This window comes from Canis lupus, chromosome 27 (assembly GCF_003254725.2).
Source record: "Canis lupus dingo isolate Sandy chromosome 27, ASM325472v2, whole genome shotgun sequence".
NCBI lineage: Eukaryota > Metazoa > Chordata > Mammalia > Carnivora > Canidae > Canis > Canis lupus.
This window is the reverse complement of record NC_064269.1, coordinates 38,675,954-38,695,913: the sequence shown is the minus strand read 5'-3', so window position 1 is coordinate 38,695,913 and position 19,960 is coordinate 38,675,954. Positions and strand designations below refer to the sequence as shown.

Sequence of the window (19,960 nt, the reverse complement as noted above, 5' to 3'; positions counted from 1 at the left end):
ACTTGGCTCTGGGGCCCCAACGAGGGAGGGCAATCCCAGAAAGGGCAGGGACTGGGAGCCGGGTGCGGGGAGTGTGCTCTCTGCCTTTTAAGCAAAGGTTATCACCAGGCGGGCTAAACTTAGCTGCAGGCTCTTCAGCTAGAGAAGGGGGCTGGTCTCAGGTTACGCTGGGCCAGCAAAGAGGCCCCTGGGTCCCCAGCCCCCAGCACCTGCTGATGGGCCAAGTCCATCCCACCCCACCCCTTCCTAAGCCGTAGTTCCATCCTTCCTCAGCTGGGGCTGCGGCTGCGGAGGGCAACGGGCCCCTTCCTCTACCTCGCGTGCGGCCGGGGGCGCTTCCCACCGCGTGCCGGAGACCTGCCGGGTTTTTTTCCCTCCTCCGACCGCTCGCCCTGCCCCCCGCATTCCCGGGCGCCGCAGGGCAGGGGCGTCCCTGGCTCCGGGGCTGGCCCGCACGTCCCAGGATGGGGAGGGACTTCCGCCCGCACGTCCCGCGCTCCCGCCCGGCTGCAGCGGCTGAAAGGGGCACTGTCTCCAGGCCCGGGCGGCGCAGCCCTCAGCTCTCCCGGAGCGACTTAGTGGGGGGCCTCCGGCCTGCCCGCCCCCCCGGGCCCAGCCCCGCCCGGGGCCCAGCACTGGTGCACACGGGGCCCGGTTTGTCCCCCCAGTTATCGGCTCTGCGCGCTGCTCCAGCTCGCAGGGCGGCGTGACCTTCAGTGCAGAAGCCGCCCCCACCGTCGGCCGCCTCCGAGCCGCCCCCGAGCCTCCAGGCCCCCCTGCCCTGCGCCTCACCAGGTCCCCGGCCCACAGAGGCCGGGAGCCAGGGCCCCGGGGAGGGGGCAGTGGGGGCTGGGCCGGGCCCGGCGGACGGCGGCCGACCCCCCCCCCACCCCCCCCCGGGCCGTCTCCTCCGCGGATCCCCCGTCACTACCGCAGAGCCTGGAGAAGTGTCTCAGGCCTCCCGCCTCTCAGTCTCCCAAAAAAAGGGGACGGGGGTGGCGGCGTGCAGCGGCGAGGGGTCCCGGCTCCGGCTCCCCATCCCGCCGGCTCCCAGGGCCCCCCCGTGTCATCCGTGCGGCAACGCCAACGGCCGCGGCTCCCGGAGGCCCTCCGTCGTCCCCAGGAGCCGGCCTCGCGGCCCGCAGAGCTCCCTCGGAGCTCGCCGCCCCCACCGGGCCGGTCTCCGTCCCCTCCCCCACGCCGTCCCCGGCCCACCCGCTGGGTGCGTGCGCGCTGGGGCCGCAGACCCGTCCAAAAGAAAAAAAAGGGGGCCCGGCTACTCGCGGCTTTACGGGCGCACGTAGCTCAGGCCTCCGCGCCCTCGGGCCGCGACTGGGCGAGCGGGCGGGAGGCGGGGCCCGCGCCCCCCCCGCCCCCCCGCCGGGCCCGGCGCTATAAATCGAGCCCGCAGCGGCCGCCGGCGCTCTCTGCTCCTCCCCGCCCGACAGACAGCCGCGTCTTCTGCTGCAGCCCCAGGTAAGGCCGGCCGGGCCCCGCCGACGGGAGCCCCAGAACAGGGCGCCCCGCGGGCCCCGCGTACCCGGCCGCACCTCGGCCCTGCGGGGCAGGGGGCGCGCGGGGGCGGACGGACGTGCCCGAGCGCGGGGTGGGAATGGAGGCCGGGGGGGGGGCACCGGGGGGCACCGCCCCGCGCCTTCATGCTCGCCCCCGTCTGTCCGCAGGCGCGTCCCCGAGGCACGATGGTGAAGGTCGGAGTGAACGGGTGAGTTCGGGGCCGCGGGCCGGGTGCGTGGGAGCGTGGCGCGGTGGTCCTACCCCCCCCCCCAAGGAGAACTCAAGGTCGGCCCGGACCCGCGAGGCGCCGCCGCGGACGGCCTCGTGGCCCCGGCGCGGCCTCCTCCCACCCGCCGCCCGTAATCCCCCGCCGTCCCCGTAATCCCCCGCCGCTTTCTTCGCTTTCGCGCCCTGCGGGGTCACGTGCCGCGGTGCGCCCCTCCCCCGCCCCCTCCCCCCGCCCCGCCCCCGCCCCCCGAGCCGGGGCCCCGGGATGCCCGGGCCGGCGGGGGGCGCGGCCCGCTTGCGGTCACCGGCCGCCATGTTGCAACCGGGAAGGAAGCGCAGGAACCGCCGTTAGGGAAGCTCCCGTAGCTTCTCTGCCGCTCGCCCGTGACTCAGCCCTGCTCTGGGCCCGCGGGGTGCGGTCGCCGGCGCCCCGGAAACCAGGTGGGGCGGGGCTGCAGACCTGGCCGCGGACCATCCCTAGGCTGCCGGCGACTTCCCTTGGGGATGCTCCTCCTAGAACATTCTCTGGGGGATTAGGAACAAGGATCCGAGGGTGCCCTCCTGTCTTTTTTTCGTCGTTTTCTTTTACCCCCTTTTTTCTCTAGAGAGGAAAAGGTGTGGTAGCGCAGCTCAGTGCCATGTTGGGGGAGCTGAGTCATGGGCAGTCGGAGACTTTGCGCCACAAGATGGCTCCTGAGGCGGCAGCCCCTTCCTGCACCTTGGCTGTCCTGGAAGCTCTCTTCACCCACGCCCAGAGCTGACCCAACCCTAAGGGCCAGGCTAGAAAGGTCACTGGGAGGATTAGGTGTCCGTGAGCCTTGGGAATCCTGCCCTTCTCCCCATTCCATCTTCCAGAAATCAGATCCCCATTCGTCCTAATCTGGGGTTAAATATAGCCGCCTGACCTTTCTGCAGCGGGGGCCTGGGCTTCTAGTCTTCCACCTCCCCCAGCTGCCCCCCACGCGCACGCCCACACATCTGCTGCTTCAAGCCTGATGTTTAGAAGAGGGCTTAGCAAACTGGAACCGTGAGATTAGGAGGTTGAGAACTACTCCTTTTTCCCCTTTCTCTTTTGGAGGAAGGAATGGGCTTTCCATGGCCAGTTAGTTTCTGACCTTTACTCTTGCCCTTTGAGCTTGGTGATGCCAGGTGTGCAAGTCTTTGCTGCCCAGAGGGTGTATCCTGAAGCTCCGCCAGACCAGAACAAGCATTTCTCAGGGCACAGCTAGTGGGGGGTGATAAACACCATGCACCCGGACTGTGGGGGTGGCCGGAGCAGGGCCCTGCACTGCTGCTCCTCTTTGTGGGGACTGGCGAGTTGGGCAAGTCTTTGAATCTGATCACCTCTTGGGGCAGGTTTCACTTTTTGGCCAGGGTGTCCTGGCAAGGTTGCCCAGAAAGATAAAATTAGACTTCTTGGGACTTCCTGGTGGCTGGGAAGTGCCATCTTCTAACCTCTGGAAGAGAGTAAGTTGGCCTGGGGCTGCTTCCATGCCCATCTCACCTTTTGTTCTTCTCAGATTTGGCCGTATTGGGCGCCTGGTCACCAGGGCTGCTTTTAACTCTGGCAAAGTGGATATTGTCGCCATCAATGACCCCTTCATTGATCTCAACTACATGGTGAGTGCTGCCCCTGCAGCTGAGCTAGGGAGCCGAGCCTGGCTGAAGCGCAGCCCGTCAATGCCCTCCCTTGGTCCCTCCAGGTGTACATGTTCCAGTATGATTCTACCCACGGCAAATTCCACGGCACAGTCAAGGCTGAGAACGGGAAACTTGTCATCAACGGGAAGTCCATCTCCATCTTCCAGGAGTAAGTGTGCAAGACCCAACAGGGAGAAGTTTGTTTTGAGGGAAGATACTAGGATGGGGTGACCACCTCAAGGTTCATGGTACCTTTGTCTTTGAACTTGGCATCTTTGTCTTCCCTCATAGGCGAGATCCCGCCAACATCAAATGGGGTGATGCTGGTGCTGAGTATGTTGTGGAGTCCACTGGGGTCTTCACCACCATGGAGAAGGCTGGGGTGAGTGCCAGGGAGACCATAAAGGTGGAGAAGGGTGACCCTGGGATTTGGTAGGGAGTATGGATGTAGACCAGGAAAGGGAGCCCCTGGATCATAATGACTCCTACTGCAGGCTCACTTGAAAGGCGGGGCCAAGAGGGTCATCATCTCTGCTCCTTCTGCTGATGCCCCCATGTTTGTGATGGGCGTGAACCATGAGAAGTATGACAACTCCCTCAAGATTGTCAGGTAGGTATGGCAGGAGGGGAGTGGAGAAACGGTCCCATAGTACTTGTGCACGTTCCAGGATGGACTTGCTTGACCTTGACTTGCCTACCTCTTCACAGCAATGCCTCCTGCACCACCAACTGCTTGGCTCCTCTAGCCAAAGTCATCCATGACCACTTCGGCATCGTGGAGGGCCTCATGGTATGAGTTATGGGGAAAGTGCCTAGGCCCTTCATTTCTCACTTGGGACTACATTGTTTTCCCCACTTAGAACATGATCCTGGGCTGTGGGGGCTATGGGGCATTGGGGGTTCCGAGGTCCGGTCACTCTATCCCTAAACTCTTCTTAAGGGGAAGAGAGAGGCCAAAGGGTCGGTGAGGCGATGACTACTGGCAGGCCCTCACTCCTTCTCCCTTGTCTCCAGACCACCGTCCATGCCATCACTGCCACCCAGAAGACCGTGGACGGCCCCTCTGGGAAGATGTGGCGTGACGGCCGAGGGGCTGCCCAGAACATCATCCCTGCTTCCACTGGCGCTGCCAAGGCTGTGGGCAAGGTCATCCCTGAGCTGAACGGGTGAGGTTCCTTGCTGCTGTTCTGCCCTGGGCATCTGGGGGGCCAAGGGGAATGGTGCTGACCCTGCTTCCACCCCCTCCCGTCTATAGGAAGCTCACTGGCATGGCCTTCCGTGTCCCCACCCCCAATGTATCAGTTGTGGATCTGACCTGCCGCCTGGAGAAAGCTGTAAGTATGACCTGGAAAAGGTGGTGGCCTAGGGATTAGTCCGCAAAATTGGACCTTGAATAAGCATCTCATTTCTACCTCATTAGGCCAAATATGACGACATCAAGAAGGTAGTGAAGCAGGCATCGGAGGGACCCCTCAAAGGCATCCTGGGCTACACTGAGGACCAGGTGGTCTCCTGTGACTTCAACAGTGACACCCACTCTTCCACCTTCGACGCCGGGGCTGGCATTGCCCTCAATGACCACTTTGTCAAGCTCATTTCCTGGTAAGTGGCCGGCCCGGTGTGGAGCAGCACCTAGGAAAGCAGTTGGGAGTCTGGCGCCCTCTGGTGACCGGTTCAGGAAAATGGGCTTTAATTCTTGATCTCTTTCCAGGTATGACAATGAATTTGGCTACAGCAACCGGGTGGTGGACCTCATGGTCCACATGGCCTCCAAGGAGTAAGAGCCTCCTGGACCACCAGCCCCAGCAAGAACAAGAGGAAGAGAGAGGCCCTCAGCTGCTGGGGAGTCCCTGCCCCAACTTAATCCCCCAACACACTGAGAGAATCTCCTGACCTCCAATTTACATCCTAGACCCCAAGGAAGGGGAAGGGCTTGGGGAGCCCTACCTTGTCATGTACCATCAATAAAGTATACTGTACCCAGCGAAGTCTTTGGAGGTTTTGTGTTTTGTTTTTTTAGCTTATTACAGGGTCTGGGGTAAAGGGGAGGGGAGCTAGGCTGTGTGCCAGAGAGGTCAGTCCAGCCTACCTTAACCAGCAAAACTCAGCCATGGGCCTCCCCTAACAGAAGGCATCCTTCATGACTGCGTGCACACAGCACTCCCTACCAAGGGCTGTTGCTCTTCACTATGGCTTAGTATCCCTCTGGGGCCCCTGGTGCTACAGGATCCTGCATGGCCACTTGAGAGGACCAGTCCATTTTGTCACCAGATACCTGGCCAGCTCTGAGAGCTGTACTGTCTGCAGCCCCCTGGAGGGTAACCTTGCAGAGAAATCAGGGCTTTGGAATTGGGCTAGCAAATCTAACAGCCTTGGCCAGGCTGGGTTACCTGGCCACTGTGAAGCGGAGCCCTAGCAGTGTGGAGTATAGTGACTGCCAGGGTGCAAATTCCACTCTGCCTCACAGCTGTGAGATCTGGAGTAAGTTACTGGCATGTGCGCCCTGGTTACTCCCATCTGCAAGATAAGCCAGTGCCCAGCCCCTGAAGGTCTGGAAGGATTACATTCTGTGGCTGTATTAAGCACTGGGGTAAGTGGTCAGGAAAGTGAGGGTAATGTCCACCTCTAGTACTTTCTCGGGACACATTGAGGGAATCCGTGCCATCTCCCTGGGTGAGGGCTTCAGGGGTGGAAGCACAGGCTGGCCTCAGCCACAGATGGAGGCCCCAGTTCTGCAACTGGAGCCTCCACTGGGGCAAGTTCCTTACAACCTCCCCGCCTTACTTTGTACCTGCTCACATGTAAGGTGATGAACAGTGCGTACCTCCCAGAAGGGACTGTGTAGCCAGCACCAGAAAGTGCTTCAAACAGTGACACACAAGTGTTCAGTAAATACTCTCCAGGTTATTATTAAAGATTCCATTCCAATGTCAGCTCAGCCTTCCTCAGGCAGTTAGGCTGACGCGTCCTCCCTCATTGCCATGTCTCCAGTTTCTCCCAACCTCTTCCCAGTCTGGGACATCTTCTTAGCCTATTGGCCCTCAGTGTATGACAGACACGGAGGAGACAGATCTCCAATGGATGCTTGAAGAGACTAAGACCCTGAGCGCATACACATGCACGCACACACGCACGCACACACACACACACACAAGTAGCTTCACCTTTTTCTCTGCCACTCAGCATTGACTGGGAAACAAGCAAGGGCTTCCACTTCCCTCCACAACACTGCACCCAGTCAGGTTGAGAAGCTGCCTGGACCCAGGCTTCATGAGGGAAGGGTCGCAGCTGCGTCTCTGCCATCCACGGGCAGACGGCAGTGAGCACTTGAACGACAGAGGGAGGACAGAACAGCCTACCCAGTCTGTCCTCCTCCCACTGCATGTGTTTATAAGCCATAGAATATCCAGCCTAATCCACTTCATACCAGTACCTGGGCCGGTTAGCACCAGTACAGAATCAGCCAGCTGGCTCGAGGCCAGAGATGGAAGGAAGCTCTGACAACCACATTCCTTACTCAGTGGAGAAAGTAAGGAGCCACAATTGCTCTGGCAGGATTTTAAAGATGAGAAAGTAGCAGACACCCACGCATGAAGGCAGCAGAGCCCCAGCTGTGGTGGGAGTCGCCTGGGACGGGCAGGCTGAGCCTCGCTCCAGACACCTTAGGGCCCTGGAGGCTAAGGACCAGGCAGGAAGGCTGAGGGAGGAGCGCCCCAGTCCCCAGGGGCAAGGCTTGGTGCGGCCAGGCGAATGACGTTCCCCTTCTGTGAACCCCCCTCTGCCTCGGTGAGTTCCCAGCAGGGTGGGGGCCCCAGGGCACCAAGCTGGAGGTAGGTCCCTATCTCATGGAGCTATCAGATGAGACATCGCGATCGGAGTCCTCAGCCTCACTTGGCGGCGGTGGCGGCGGGTCGCTAAGCGGGACCGCAGTGAAAGCAGGAGACTTTCTAGAAAAAAACACCAGTTGTCACCTTGGGGCAGGCAGGCATCCTGCTGAGGCTGGCATTCCTCTTTCCCGTGACTTTATTCTCAGACGGGCCTGTGAGCACCATCTCAGGCAAGGACAGGAGGGCCACAGAGGCAAGGGTGGCCACAGGGTAAGGGAAGCAGGGAAGGGTCTACCCACTTCTTCTACCCCACTCTGATGGGATATGGTCCCTGTCTTTATCCTGTGGACTCTGGGAGGCTCAGAGTTCAGAAATATCTCAAATTGCGGGGTGGCTCAGTCAGTTAAGCATCTGCCCTCGGCCCAGGTCATGATCCCAGGGTCCTGGGATCGAGCCCCACGTCTGGCTCCCTGCTCAGCGGGGAGTCTCCCTCTCCCCCTGCTGTGCTCACTTGCTTGCTCTCAAATAAATTTAATTTAAAAAGAAGTATCTTAAATCATACTATGAGAGAGGTTGCCTGAGCCCAAGTGCACAGACTTGATTTATGTCTATCTAAATCTACTATGTCTAGTATTTTTGTGACTTTTTAAAATTTACTTTTTTGTAGAGGTAGAGCTTACACAGGGTTAAATGCACCAATTGTAGCCCTGGCTTCAGATAAAAATCTGCCCCCACACCTCTTCTGTTCCCTACCAATTTTTAGCTGCTCCTAACCAGGGGAACCACCAGGGTTAGTGGCATTGGGAGGTTTGGGCTGTCCAGCCACAAATGGGCACACACCCCTTATCCGCCTGCTAAGGGAGAGAAGGTTGTCGGGCTGGCCTGACATACCAGGTGGCCTCTAAGGGCCTCCCATCACGATGCATGGGGTCTCAGGGTCACAGGGCCTCTGGTCCACCACTCCCCTGCCCCGCCCGTGCGCACCCTAGGAAGAAGACTCGGAAGAAGGCAGGCCAAGCCCCCACTCCAGGGGAGGTCCTCACCGGTCTCCAGACTGTGTGATGAGCCGGCGGCAGGTCTCCATCTGCACGTCCAAGCCTCGCTTCATGCTGCACATCTCCATGTATTCATGCAAGTGTCGGTTCATGTCATTCTTAGCTGTGGCCAGCTCCAGCTGTGGCAGGGGCAGGGCAGGGCCATCCAGGTCAGCGTTGTCCTTGCCCCAAACTCCCAGGAAGCTAACACACCAAGAACACCACCAGGGGGTGGGGGGTGGCAGGCGGCCGTGGGTGAGGGCTCAGATTAAAAATAAGCCAGGCCAAGTCAGAAGGCACCCAGTGTACTCTCATTCCTCCTAGTTGTCCTGGGAATCTCTGCCTATGGAGGAAGGCAGAGGCCTCTGCTACGGACCCTCTCTGATGAGAGGAACGTGCATGTGAGCAGAACAGAGAGCCCGGCGGCCGTCTGCGCACAGCCTTGCCCCCTCACCGGGCTTCCCACATGGCCCTGTACAAGGCTGCACCCCATCTGTCTCCCTCTCTCATTCAGGTGCTCCCAGGAGGCCAGCCATGGGTCGTATTCATCTCTGCCTGTGCATGCCCAGCACCCTGATGGGGAAATCACTTAGTGACCCCCGGGACATAGCACAGCACAAAGGGGGCCCTCCCGCTTGCTCTGCTGGAAGAGGCTCAATCCTCTCCTTAGTACCCTCTTGTCTCACCTGTGAGCCAACTCAGCATCTAACAGAAAGAATGTGGCCACAGCCAGTGTCCTATTGGTTCTAAGATGTATCCCCATTCAGGAAACGTTCCAGGAAACGTTCGTGAGAAAATGGGGGCTCAGAATCAAGGAAATACGGCCTCCTTCACAGAGGTAGAGCTGAGAGGCGGGGCAAAGGCGGAAAAGATCTGGGCCAGAGACAATCTGGACCTCTCTTTGTTTGGGGTACAAAGGACAGGGGCCAAAAGGAGAGGCTGAATAAAACTGCTTGAAGGAGATTGGCCTGGCTGCCTGAGAGCAGAGAAAGGGTAGGAAACTACCCATGAATAATCCAACTTGGATAGAGGAAACCACCCAGAACTAATCCAAACTGGACAGGGAGAGGATGGGAACTCAGAGGAAGAAACAAATGGGTCACAGGGCCAGACAGAAGAGATGGTGGCCTGGTGCATCGGGAGCCCCAGTAGATACAGCTTGGCTGGCAGCCTTGACTCCAGAGCTGGGACACGGTAGCAAGCCAGAGCAGCAGGACATGCCCACCCACCACTCAATCCAGGAAGACAACCGGGGGTTACCAGCTTTTGTTCAGATGGGCTGCTGCCTCACCCCAGTTTCTCTAGCTCAGGGGAGCAGGAGGGGAAGGGGCTAACTTCCAGAGGCCATCACTCACTAGGACAGGAAAGAAGGAAATGAAGCAAATGTATTCTATACAAAGACAAGGCTAGATCTCCACCAGTTGCCGCTATGTATCTGTGTGTGTCCCCTTATTTATCTCACACGTCTAAAGCAGGGGTGAGAGAAGGCAGCCACCACACGCTAGGAGGTGTCCAACAGCCTCCACTGAAAATCGCAGCCTTGCTCTGTGACCAGAGGGCGGCATAGGGCTGGGACTCAATGGAGAGGAAGCAGAAAGGACAGCAGGAGCTCCTTCCACCCTCCACCTGGCCCTGGCTTTACCACTGATAATGGGAAATGCACCTTGCCTTCATCCCAGTCACCCCAGGGGTCACCAGGGCCAACATTGCACCTAATGCCCCCCGTCAGCTCTCCCAACACCTCTCCTAACACCATCTCACTGCAAGAGAAGAAGACTGCCACGTGGGTGTCAGCAAGTGGATGGAAAGCAAGTGGCTCCCCACCCCCTCCTCATCGGGGAGCAGACACGTGGCTGCAGGCCTTTAATACTCAGCCTCGGGCAGGGGCAGCCCGGGTGGCTCAGCGGTTTAGCGATGCCTTCAGCCCAGGGCATGATCCTGGAGACCAGGGATTGAGTCCCACATTGGGCTCCCTGTGTGGAGCCTGCTTCTCCCTCTGCCTCCCTCTATGTGTAGCTCTCATGAATAAATAAAGTCTTAAAAAAAAAAAAAAAAAAACACTCAGCCTCTGTCTGCCTGGGCAAGAGACAAACAGGTGGTTTAAAGAAGAAAGACCGGGATCCCTGGGTGGCGCAGCGGTTTGGCGCCTGCCTTTGGCCCAGGGCACGATCCTGGAGACCCGGGATCAAATCCCACGTCGGGCTCCCAGTGCATGGAGCCTGCTTCTCCCTCTGCCTATGTCTCTGCCTCTCTTTCTCTCTCTCTCTCTCTGTGACTATCATAAATAAATTAAAAAATTTAAAGTAAAAATAAAAATAAAGAAGCAAGACCATGTGATATGTGTTGGGAGAACACACATGTAGAAAAATCATCTGTCAACTTCCTTCTCAAAATGCAGGCAGTGTGAGAGCAGCAAGGATATATATATGCCACATGGGCTTGAAGAGAGGCTGAGAGTTACAGGCCCACAGCCTCTTCCCTAAGTGAAGGGCCCTCCCCGTGAGCAGGAGGCCCCCCTCCACCCAGAGTACCACAAACCTCCCTCAGTGGCTGCAGGCCTAGCTCTAACTTAGAGCACTGCTTCCCTTGCCTGCTTCCAAAGGACCCTCCCGGCTAGGGAATGACAACAGAGGTTCCTCCATCAGCCAAAGGGCTGAGCTAGGAAACAGAAAAGTCACAGTCTACTTAGTAGCCGCTGCTATCACCCAGACAGTACTACTGATAATTGTAAAACCGCCATGCAGCATGCTTACTAGGAGGCAGGCACTGCCCTCAGCTCATTGCCTCATTTAATTTGATCTTCAGACCAGCTTGTGAGGGGGTTGTGATTCAGACCCCACTTGACAAATAAAGAAATAGGCTCAGAGAGCGGAAGTAGCCCATTAGAAGCAGGAGCGGCAGAAAGTAAGTGACAGGGCTGAGACTAGAACCCACATCTGGGGCAGCCCGGGTGGCTCAGCAGTTTAGCACTGCCTTCAGCCCAGGGCCTGATCTTGGAGACCCGGGATCAAGACCCGCATCGGGCTCCCTGCATGGAGCCTGCTTCTCCCTCTGCTTGTGTCTCTGCCTCTCTTTCCGTGTGTCTCTCATGAATAAATAAATAAAATCTTTAAAATAAAAAAAAAAGAACCCACATCTGTCCACCCCCCTCCAGAGCCTGAAGTCTTAAGGCTCCAGCCCCACAAAAGAGAGAGAGGGAAACGCCTGGTGTCTGGCACCCTTGGGGTCACAGCTTCAACCCCCAGCCTTACCTCTATTTGGTCAATGGTTTCCTGATATTCTTTCTCCCGGGTCTTGAACAGGGACTCTGTATCTTTAATCACCTTCTCCAAACTGTCTTCCTGCTGCTGGAGCAGACAGGGAAGCAAGGGCGAGGCCAGAGAGGAGGGTGGGATGGGGTGTTGCACAGGGCCGAGGCAGGAAAGAGAGAGAGAGAGAGTAAGGTTAAAGGAAGCTGGAGATGGCAGAGAGGATAAAGGAGAAGGGGAAAAGCAGGTAGAGGATGGAGGCCACAGAGGGAAAGCAGCGACTGCAGGGAGGAGGGGGAGGGGACGGGACGTCCAGCTTGAGGTGGGGGGCAGGCCTGGCGGGGCCCCGAGGCAGAGAGGGGCCATTACCTCTCCCTGTGCCTCTGCGGCTGCCATGGCATAGCCTGAGAAATCCTCCCAAAGCAGCAGGGTCTCCTCAGTTTCCTCCCAAGTCAGGCTGTCACAGTCGTCCTCAAAATCATACTCCCTCCTAGAGACAGGGAACCCGCTGTCAAGGAGGGCGGGGGCCTTTCTGCCAGAGGAGGGCCACTGTTGGGGGTGGGAGGTGGGTAGTGGGGGCTCCGGCCTCGGGATGGGGGCTGCTAGAGGTGGGCCTGCAGGACTCAGGACTCACAGCTGGTTGAGCATGCGCTGCATCTCCTCGTTGATGCTGAGGGCTGTGCTCTCCTCCTCATCCCCATCGGGCTGGCGGGGCCCATCACTTTCCGACAGGGAGGTGTCCTCCTCGATGGCAGCCTTGCGCTCCCGCTTCCGCCCCCCCATGGATGGGACCTTAATGGGAGACAAGTGCAGAGACTACAGAGACGAGGCCGGGTGCATGAGGAGAAGGGCGGATGGGTGCCGGCAGGGGTTGGGTTGGGGGATTGGGGGTGGGGAGGGAGCAGAGAAGCGTGAACCAGCAGGAGGGGGGGGTAGACAGGGACAGAGAGAGAAGACACAGTTACGACGACAGCAACAGACACTGGAATTACCGAGAGACAGGCGGATAGACACAGATGGGGACAGGGCTGCAGACTGAGAAGGAAGAAAAAGAAGAAACAGAGAAAATAGGGCAGTAAGACCAGGGGAGAAATGGCCCTGGGGCACCCACGGTAGATGTGCAGAATGACTACGGAGGATTTGTTTGCTAAAAAAATAAAAATTAAAAAAAAGCCTTTCTAATGAGATGACGGAACCAAAAGGCAAGTTTCAGGCTGCAAGGAAGAGGAGGACCCGGTATATACAAAGGAGAACCTGAGTCTCATGTCCAGATCTGGGAAGCCGCAGAAGGGGCAGAAAGAAATGGAGCAAAGAGGGAACGAGATAGAGAAAAGGCGGAGGAAGAGCAAGGAGAACGGAGATGGGAGAAGTCTAGGCCCAATAGCCCAGCAGGTCAAAACTGATGGCCAAAGGCCAGGGTGGCTGAGAAACTGGGACGGGACATTCAAAAGCTTGCATGAGAGCCAAACTAACCAGCTTCTTCTGTGGAGGAAGCAAGAAAAGATGAAAGGAAGAGAGGAGAGGAGGCGGACAGAGGGGGAGAGAGGGAGGGGGAGACGGCGTTAGAGATGGCTTCCGAACCTTCTCTTCAGAGGCTCTTCTTGCCCCCCAGCCTAGTCCCACGGAGGGCCCCCACTGCCGGGGTAGGGCCCCCAGGAGGATGAAGGAAGGACCCTGCCTGCGCCCCCCTCCCGTGAGGAGCTGAGGCACTGGGCAGGCGTGGGCAGGGGCCCAGGGCCTGTGGGCAGCCCCACCCCCTCACCTGGAATATCTTGATCATGTCCTCGCAGTTGCGCTGCTGGGCCACGTCACACAGTTTGGCGGTGATGTCAATGCGGCGACAGATGTCCATATCTACCTTCATGGCCTTTTCCTGGATCTTTGTATCCAGCTCAGACAGGTTCTGTCCAGGGAAGGTAGGGTGCAGTGAGAGGGCAGCCAGTACCCTAGACGAGCCCCAGGATGGCCCTGGCAAGATCCTCATCTTTCCAGTCACACACCACCATGGCCCCCTCTTCCTGAATGCCTTCCCTGCAGCACTCATGGGCTGCTCATGCCACAGACCCCCTGGTTGGACAGGGAGCCCTGGAGCGCACAGCCCAGGACCCACAGGGGCTCCCTCCTAGAACTGATGCTCCCAGTGAGACCACTGGGTGTTACAAAAGTGGAGGAAATATTGCCAGAAGAAGAAGAATGGCTAACACTCATTCAGCATTAAGTCTGTGCCAGCACGGTCCTAAGAGCATTACAATCTCCACAGTCACTCTGCAAAGTACATGCCTTTACTATCCCATTCCACAGAGGAGGACACAGAGGCAGAGTGGTGAAGGAATTCACCAAGGCCATACCACAGAGCTGGGCTCTGGGTTCTTAACTAACCGCTTGACAACCTCTAGTTATGATGGAGGCCATAGTGCCTCTTGGATACGACACGGAGCCTTTTGTTCCTTCTTTTCCTTTCTCTTTTTAAAAATATTTTACTTATTTATTTGTGGCAAGGACAGAGAACGCAAGTAGGGAGCAGAGGGAGAGGGCAAAGCAGGCTCGATGCCAGGACCCTGGAATCATGACCTGAGCTGAAGGCAGTCACTTAACCGACCAAGCTGGCCAGGTGCTCCCTTCTTTTCCTTTTGAACGAGGGTGGCGTAGGGGCAGGCAGAGGTAGATGGAAGCATAGTAAAGTGGGTGAGGAGGGCAGCCCAGGTGGCTCAGCAGCTTAACACCACCTTCAGCCCAGGGCGTGATCCTGGGGACCGGGAATCGAGTCCCACATCGGGCTCCCTGCATGAAGCCTGCTTCTCCCTCTGCCTGTGTCTCTGCCATTCTCTCTCTCTCTCTCTCTCTCATTAATAAATAAATAAAATCTAAAAAAAAATTTTTTTTTAATGAAGTGGGTGAGGATGGGGTCCAGGAAACCAACAGGCCCAAACCAGAAAGGCCTTATCTGTCTGGTCTCAGGCGTGAGGTAGCTGCACTCACATTGCTCATGAGCCCCTTGAAGACCACTAGCTCAGCTTTCAACTGCTCCACCTTCATGGCCAGCTCCTCTTGGCAGGCATCAGCCTCTTGGGCTTCCTGAAGTTGGGGAGAAAGCCCTGCCTGTTAGTGGTGCTGTCGATGCAGAATGTAGGTGAAGACAAGGAAGGGCCAGGGGAGGACAGGGTCTGGGAGGTTGCTAGGGGCCGGGTGGGGAGGAGGAAGGGTGGAGGGAGCACAGTGGTGGGCAGCCCTCACCTCCTGGAGCTCATTCACTCGCTCCTGCAGCTGTATCCGCACAGTGTACTCCTCTTCCCACCTGGCAGACATGGGGGACAGGAGGGAATGTAGGTGTGGGGTCCCACCCCACCCCACAGCTCCCTGCCTCCCACCCCTCTGGCTCAGGCCTCTCTTACTCTAGGTCTCGTGCCCTAGATGCACAGGGGCTGTGGACAGGAATGGCTGGCCAGTCTGTGGGTGGCCAGCTGCAGCTGTCGGGTGGCTCCGTGCCTCCTGGCAAGTGCAAGCTCACCAGCTGCCTTCCCAGAACCTCTGGGCCAGGAACTGGATTTAAGAGCAACTGCTACCACTCTGCACCCTTGCAGCGCCTGTCCCTCTCAGGCCCTGGCCCAGCCAGCTGCTTGGCTGGCCTTCTCCCCACTGCGGTCCACCAGCCCGGCCCCCCACCTTCGGTGGCACAGATCCAGTCTCCTGCCTCCTGCCCGCACCAGACCAGGGCTCCTCTAGCCCACTGCCCTGCCTCTCGTGGTGCCACTTAACGCCAGAGAAGCAGCTGCAGGACATACACCACATCCACAGGGTAGGTCAAGAGCCTGGGAGCAGACACTGAAAGTCTGTACCCTGCAAGCTCCAGAAAAGGCCCACACAGAGCCCCTGAAAGCGAGCAGTGGAGAGGTGATGGGGCTGGCCCTGAGGTGTGAAAGCAGTGGAAAGCTGGGGTTCCCAGACACCCAAAACCCAAGGGTAGGGAAATCAAAGTACAGAAAAGCACCTCTGCCAACCCGATGGGTAGGAACCAGAAGCGGCATCTCCTGGAATTCCAGGACTAGGACCACAAGCAGAAAAGAGGCCCCCTTGGCCACAGGCAGGCTCTGCTGCGTAGGGCTAGGGTTCTCCCTGGACGTGAGTCCCTGGCAAGCCAGTGCACAGGCCGTGGCAGCGCAGAGGCAGTAGGACAGTGCTGGGGGCGGCACGCTGCGGAGGGTTTCAGGGGCCTGCTAGGGTGCCCAGACCCCACTCACACAGCCTCCACTCAGACAGCCTATCACCTCCTGCCACTTCTTCCAGGCTGAGGAAGGAAGCCATGGTACAAGAGAAGCCACAGGATTAGGATCAGAAAGGGAGCCAGAGGCTGCAAAAAGGATAGCAAGAATACGAAAGGCTGACCAACAGACAGATTCTGCAGACATGGGATTTACTCCTCCCTCTCCCACCTCACCCCCCTCTCCCTTCCTGGGCTCTGCCCGCAGCCTCTTCCTTCCATGCCCTCCTGCTCCTCACTGGGCTCTGCATTGCAGTGCTCCTAAAAATAACTCCTCTACATCAGCAAGTGCCCCTCCTCGTGGAGCCAGCCTGGCCACCACCCTGCCAGCCCATCACGCAACCCAGCTCCCCAGCCTCTTTGCCCTCTGCCCACCCTTCCCCGCTGTCCCCATGTCCTTCTTTCTTTTGCTCTAGCATTCTCCATCAGTTAGTCAGTCAGGGCCGGGGAGGAGCCCTAGCAGCATCAAGTTATATCTTTACATAGATAAGACTTTATCTTTTCTGGGCCTGTGGGTTTTTTCATTGACAGCCTGCAGGTGTGGGATTCAGTGCCCTCATACCCCTGAGTCCGTGAGTCCCTGGAGGAAGCAAGACTGGCAAGGGGACAATAGCCCTGGGCAAGATGCACTGGGAAGGGCAGGAAGCAACAAATTCAGGTAGAAATTTAAATAAGGAAGATAGGGAAAGATTGAGGTGAACAAAACCTTAGAGTTGTTGTTGTTGTTGTTGTTGTTGTTTTAATCTGAAAATAATTCATATGGAAGCTTACTAGAATTCTTGAAAGTTTGTTTGTTTGTTTGTTTGTTTGTTTATTTATTTATTTATTTATTTATTTTCAGTAACTCTACATCCAAAGTGGGGCTCAAACTCACGACCCTGAGGTCAAGAGTCACGTGTTCTTCTGACTGAGCCAGCCAAGGCGCCCCTGGACGCTTACTAGAATTCTCTGTTCTCCAGCCAGACTTTCCCACGAGTAGGTTCCTTCCAACCTCCATTCAAATCTGGTCTCACAAAGTTCCCTCGACATGGGTAGAATTTGAGCCATTTCCATGAATTCTATGTTTACTAAAGACTTCCCTCCCAAATAAACGGTATCCTTGAGCAAAGTGAGGAAGCAGGGGCCATTCCTATGCTGGAAAACTGAGGCCAGGAGAGATCCACCCAAGGTTGCACACAGCAGGGGGAGCTGAAAATAGAACCTGGGAGGCCTCAGATTCTTCACAGTTTACTGCTAAAGCTCTACCCATGCCTTCCAGGCCACAGATAGGAGCTTCAGTGTTGTTTTAAAGAGAACAGAACGAGGGCACAGGATCTGGGGTGGAGGAACGAGTAACTGCCAGTGTCACGTACCAGACAACTCTAGCTGCAGGGCCCTCTGCACAGCAGCGTGCTGCAGAGCGATGAGCTCATCAATCCCCAAGGAATAACTCTCTGCTGCCCTGGACAGCTGGACCAAGGACAAACACTCTTTCAGTTAAGAAAAAACAAATACCCGAGAACAGCAGTTGTTTCTGTGGTTATGGGTGCATTCCAGAACTGTCCGTGTTCTGCTGCTGGCAATGTTAATTAATTCCTGCAAGGGCAGGGGCAGGGGCAGGTGCTGGGGCTGGGCCAGGGGCTGGGGCAGGCTGGTTCTGGGTGGCATCTGAATAATGGAGAGAATGGTTTAGGAGAACTGAGACTCCCAAAGGCACTTATAACACGGGCTACGATGAAGGAAGCCAGCATGAGGACAGGACTCAACCTCAGAAAGCCTGCTGGTCTGCAATCTGCTAGACTCTGGCAGGTTACAGATCCCTGAAGGCTGCCCCCAGACCCTGGGGTAATCTCTGGGAGCATTTAGCCAAGCCCCAGAGGACACCAATCTCAGCTACACTGGGCTGCAAGGGTAGTTCCCAGGCTTGCCCACAAGGGGTCAGAGTAGTCAATTAAGAGGTTAACCATGATGGCTCCCAAAATAAAGCCTCCTGCTGACATGTCATCTTCCTTCTCAACCATGGCATCCCTCACGAAGTCTACAGAGGGCTGGCTGTGTTCATGCTCCTTCCTCATGGCCTGGTTATCAACCCTCTAAGGGATCCACTTGATATACAGCCAGCACTAGCATCACATCCCTTCCCCTGGCCCGTTGTGCTACCCTGCCAGTCCCCTGCAGAAAACCCAAATCGTCTTCCTCAGACAGCACAGGGCCTGGCCCCCAGCTGCCTTATACTCACAGGGTGTGTCCATATTCTCAACTTTTCCCCACTCGGTTCCTCTGCTGGCTTCATTCACATTTCGTCATCCTTTGGCTCTCTGCACTTTCACAGATTCCCCCAGCTTCCACAAGTCCTGTGACAACTACCAGTCCTTTCCCCCTTCCCTAGCAAATTCCTTTTCCCCCTTGTTTTCTGTTTTCTTTTATTATTTTCTTTTCTTTTCTTTTTTATTATTTTATTTTTTACTTACTCTGAGCAACGTTCTGGGGTCCCAGAGCCTTTTATATGGAACTGGGGTAAGTTCCCAGTTTCCATCGACATTGCTTTGGGAAACCCAGAGCAGTGGCAGGGTCGCCCACTCCGAGATGCAGCCCCTCCCTTACCACTCCCTTCTATTTTCATTTAGACTCCCAAATGAAAGCTCTATGCTTTGTCTCTTACTTTTGATCAGTATGTGGAGCCTCTATCACAAAACTGCTCTGAGGGCTGCGCCTGGAGAGGCTTAGTACCCCAGATGTGACCACTCAAACGCGTGTCCCTTTCACACAGCACACGACCCCACAGTTAACGCAGTCATCCAAACACTGCAGCCTAGATGAGACAGAAAGAAAAGCCACAAGAAAAATATGTATTCCCCACAATCCTCCGCTTAGAGAATCCTTCTTCCTGTCACGAGTGCGACTTCTGCATTCCCTGTGGATTCCCCTCTTCCTGTACCCAGTGCCGTCTGTCTACCTCCAAGCTCCTCCTTACACAGCAGGAACTTTACTCTCCTATTCCTCCCTGATTCTTGGGCCGCACTGCTGTCCTCTCCAGCACCCACACCTCGTCCTGGCCCCATGTGTGGCATGACGCTGAGCCCGGTCCCCACCTTCCCGGTCCCCTACCTCCGCTTGTACTCGTCCCGCTCGCGCTTCACTTTAGCCAGGACGTTGTAGAGCGCGCGGATCTCGGGGGTGATGGTGTCGATCTGGACGCCCACCCCGTCGGGATGCACCCACGACAGGCCAGGCCCCTGCACCAGCGTGGGCTCCAGTCCCGGCCCGAGCCGGCGGGCGTGAGAGAAGGACCAGATGGTGCCGGGCATGAAGCGGGCTGACGAGGAGTAGGAGGTGGAGGTGGAGGTGGAGGGCGACGAGTGGCAGGCCGCGGAGGGCACGAGGGGGCCGGCTGGCGACCGCGCGGGCGAGCCAAGCACCCGCGCCGACGGGGTGCAGACGGCGGCCGGCCGGGCGCTCAGGGGCAGCCCAAGGGGCCGGATGGGGCTGACGAAGCCGGTCTGCACGGCCTGGTCGCGGCGAGCCAGGCCCCGCCGGCCCTGCTTACCCTCCTCCAGCGCCTGCTGCAGCTGCTTCTCTAGCAGCCGGTTGCGGCGCTCCAGCTCGTGCACCTTGGCCAGGAAGCAGCGGAAGCGGAGGTTCAGGGTCTTGAGCACGTTGATGTTGGAGCCCAGGTCGTTGCGGAGAGCCATGGCGGCGGGGGGGGCCGGGCCCGGCCCGGGCGGCGAGTAGGCAGCCGGGCCGGCCGGGGCGAGCGACGACGGGGACACGTCCCCTCCCCCGGCGAAATGGTCGCCTCCCAGAGGGTCCCCCAGCGGCCCGGCCAGGCCCTGCTGCTCCTGCTGCAGGAGGAAGAGATTGGGGCCGAATAACGGATTCATGGTGGCGTCTTCTGCTGGGAGACGGACACCGCTACAGGAGCAGGGATGGAGGGCGAGGGGGAAGAGCCAATGAGGCGCCAGGCGGACGCGGGGCAACCAATCAGACGGCCCGGCGGTAGGGGCAGAGGTCACGGGGGCGGGGCAGGGGAGAGAGGAAGCCAATGAACGGCCGGGCTGGAGGCTGGCACCGGGATCTTTCCGGGTCTGAGGCTGGCGGACCCCAGTCCATGCCTGCAAGCCAGGGTGGCACAGAGGAAGAAAATCCAGGTCCCTTGCTACTCCATGGGTTCTGGCAGGATGCCCATCCCCTCTACACCCCCATTGCCCTCCTCTCCCCAGAATCCAAACT

General features: G+C 57.8%; 2 protein-coding genes across 10 annotated transcripts; one reads left to right on the top strand and one right to left on the bottom strand.

Moving 5' to 3' along the window:
* The first annotated feature begins 1,384 nt into the window (after positions 1–1,384).
* GAPDH (glyceraldehyde-3-phosphate dehydrogenase) lies at positions 1,385–5,372 on the top strand. 6 transcript variants are annotated; one of them, XM_025471882.3, is made up of 11 exons: positions 1,385–1,476; positions 1,683–1,723; positions 3,264–3,363; positions 3,447–3,553; positions 3,676–3,766; positions 3,879–3,994; positions 4,093–4,174; positions 4,399–4,550; positions 4,640–4,718; positions 4,805–4,986; positions 5,096–5,372. In XM_025471882.3, exons 2-11 carry the CDS (start codon positions 1,701–1,703, stop codon positions 5,163–5,165), a joined length of 1,002 nt encoding a protein of 333 aa, XP_025327667.2. In that variant the 5' UTR covers positions 1,385–1,476; positions 1,683–1,700; the 3' UTR covers positions 5,166–5,372. The 6 variants fall into 6 exon arrangements, with proteins under 6 accessions (XP_025327667.2, XP_048958436.1, XP_048958438.1 ...); XM_049102479.1 differs by having other exon boundaries at positions 1,397–1,476; positions 4,640–4,715; XM_049102481.1 differs by having other exon boundaries at positions 1,401–1,476; positions 3,676–3,760; positions 4,640–4,715.
* An 896-nt stretch (positions 5,373–6,268) lies between these two features.
* IFFO1 (intermediate filament family orphan 1) lies at positions 6,269–19,674 on the bottom strand. 4 transcript variants are annotated; one of them, XM_049102475.1, is made up of 9 exons: positions 18,839–19,674; positions 14,728–14,788; positions 14,473–14,568; positions 13,256–13,396; positions 12,128–12,285; positions 11,863–11,983; positions 11,497–11,592; positions 8,255–8,385; positions 6,269–7,327 (listed from the first exon to the last, which is right to left on the bottom strand). In XM_049102475.1, exons 1-9 carry the CDS (start codon positions 19,609–19,611, stop codon positions 7,228–7,230), a joined length of 1,677 nt encoding a protein of 558 aa, XP_048958432.1. In that variant the 5' UTR covers positions 19,612–19,674; the 3' UTR covers positions 6,269–7,227. The 4 variants fall into 4 exon arrangements, with proteins under 4 accessions (XP_048958432.1, XP_048958433.1, XP_025327687.1 ...); XM_049102476.1 differs by having other exon boundaries at positions 11,497–11,589; positions 18,839–19,672; XM_025471902.3 differs by having other exon boundaries at positions 6,269–7,331; positions 18,839–19,670.
* Between the last annotated feature and the right edge of the window lie 286 nt (positions 19,675–19,960).

What these genes read in the sequence shown, in the direction of transcription:
- GAPDH (XM_049102477.1), top strand. Translation starts at nt 2,401, where the DNA reads ATGGGCAGTCGGAGACTTTGCGCCACAAGATGGCTCCTGAGGCGGCAG. An exon ending in GTCATCCCTGAGCTGAACGG is followed by an intron (nt 4,551 to 4,639) that starts GTGAGGTTCCTT and finishes TCCCGTCTATAG; the next exon opens with GAAGCTCACTGGCATGGCCT. An exon ending in TTTGTCAAGCTCATTTCCTG is followed by an intron (nt 4,987 to 5,095) that starts GTAAGTGGCCGG and finishes ATCTCTTTCCAG; the next exon opens with GTATGACAATGAATTTGGCT.
- IFFO1 (XM_025471902.3), bottom strand. Translation starts at nt 19,611, where the DNA reads ATGAATCCGTTATTCGGCCCCAATCTCTTCCTCCTGCAGCAGGAGCAG. An exon ending in ACATGATCAAGATATTCCAG is followed by an intron (nt 12,286 to 13,255) that starts GTGAGGGGGTGG and finishes TCTCCCATTAAG; the next exon opens with GTCCCATCCATGGGGGGGCG. An exon ending in AAACCATTGACCAAATAGAG is followed by an intron (nt 8,386 to 11,496) that starts GTAAGGCTGGGG and finishes CCCCTGCCACAG; the next exon opens with CTGGAGCTGGCCACAGCTAA.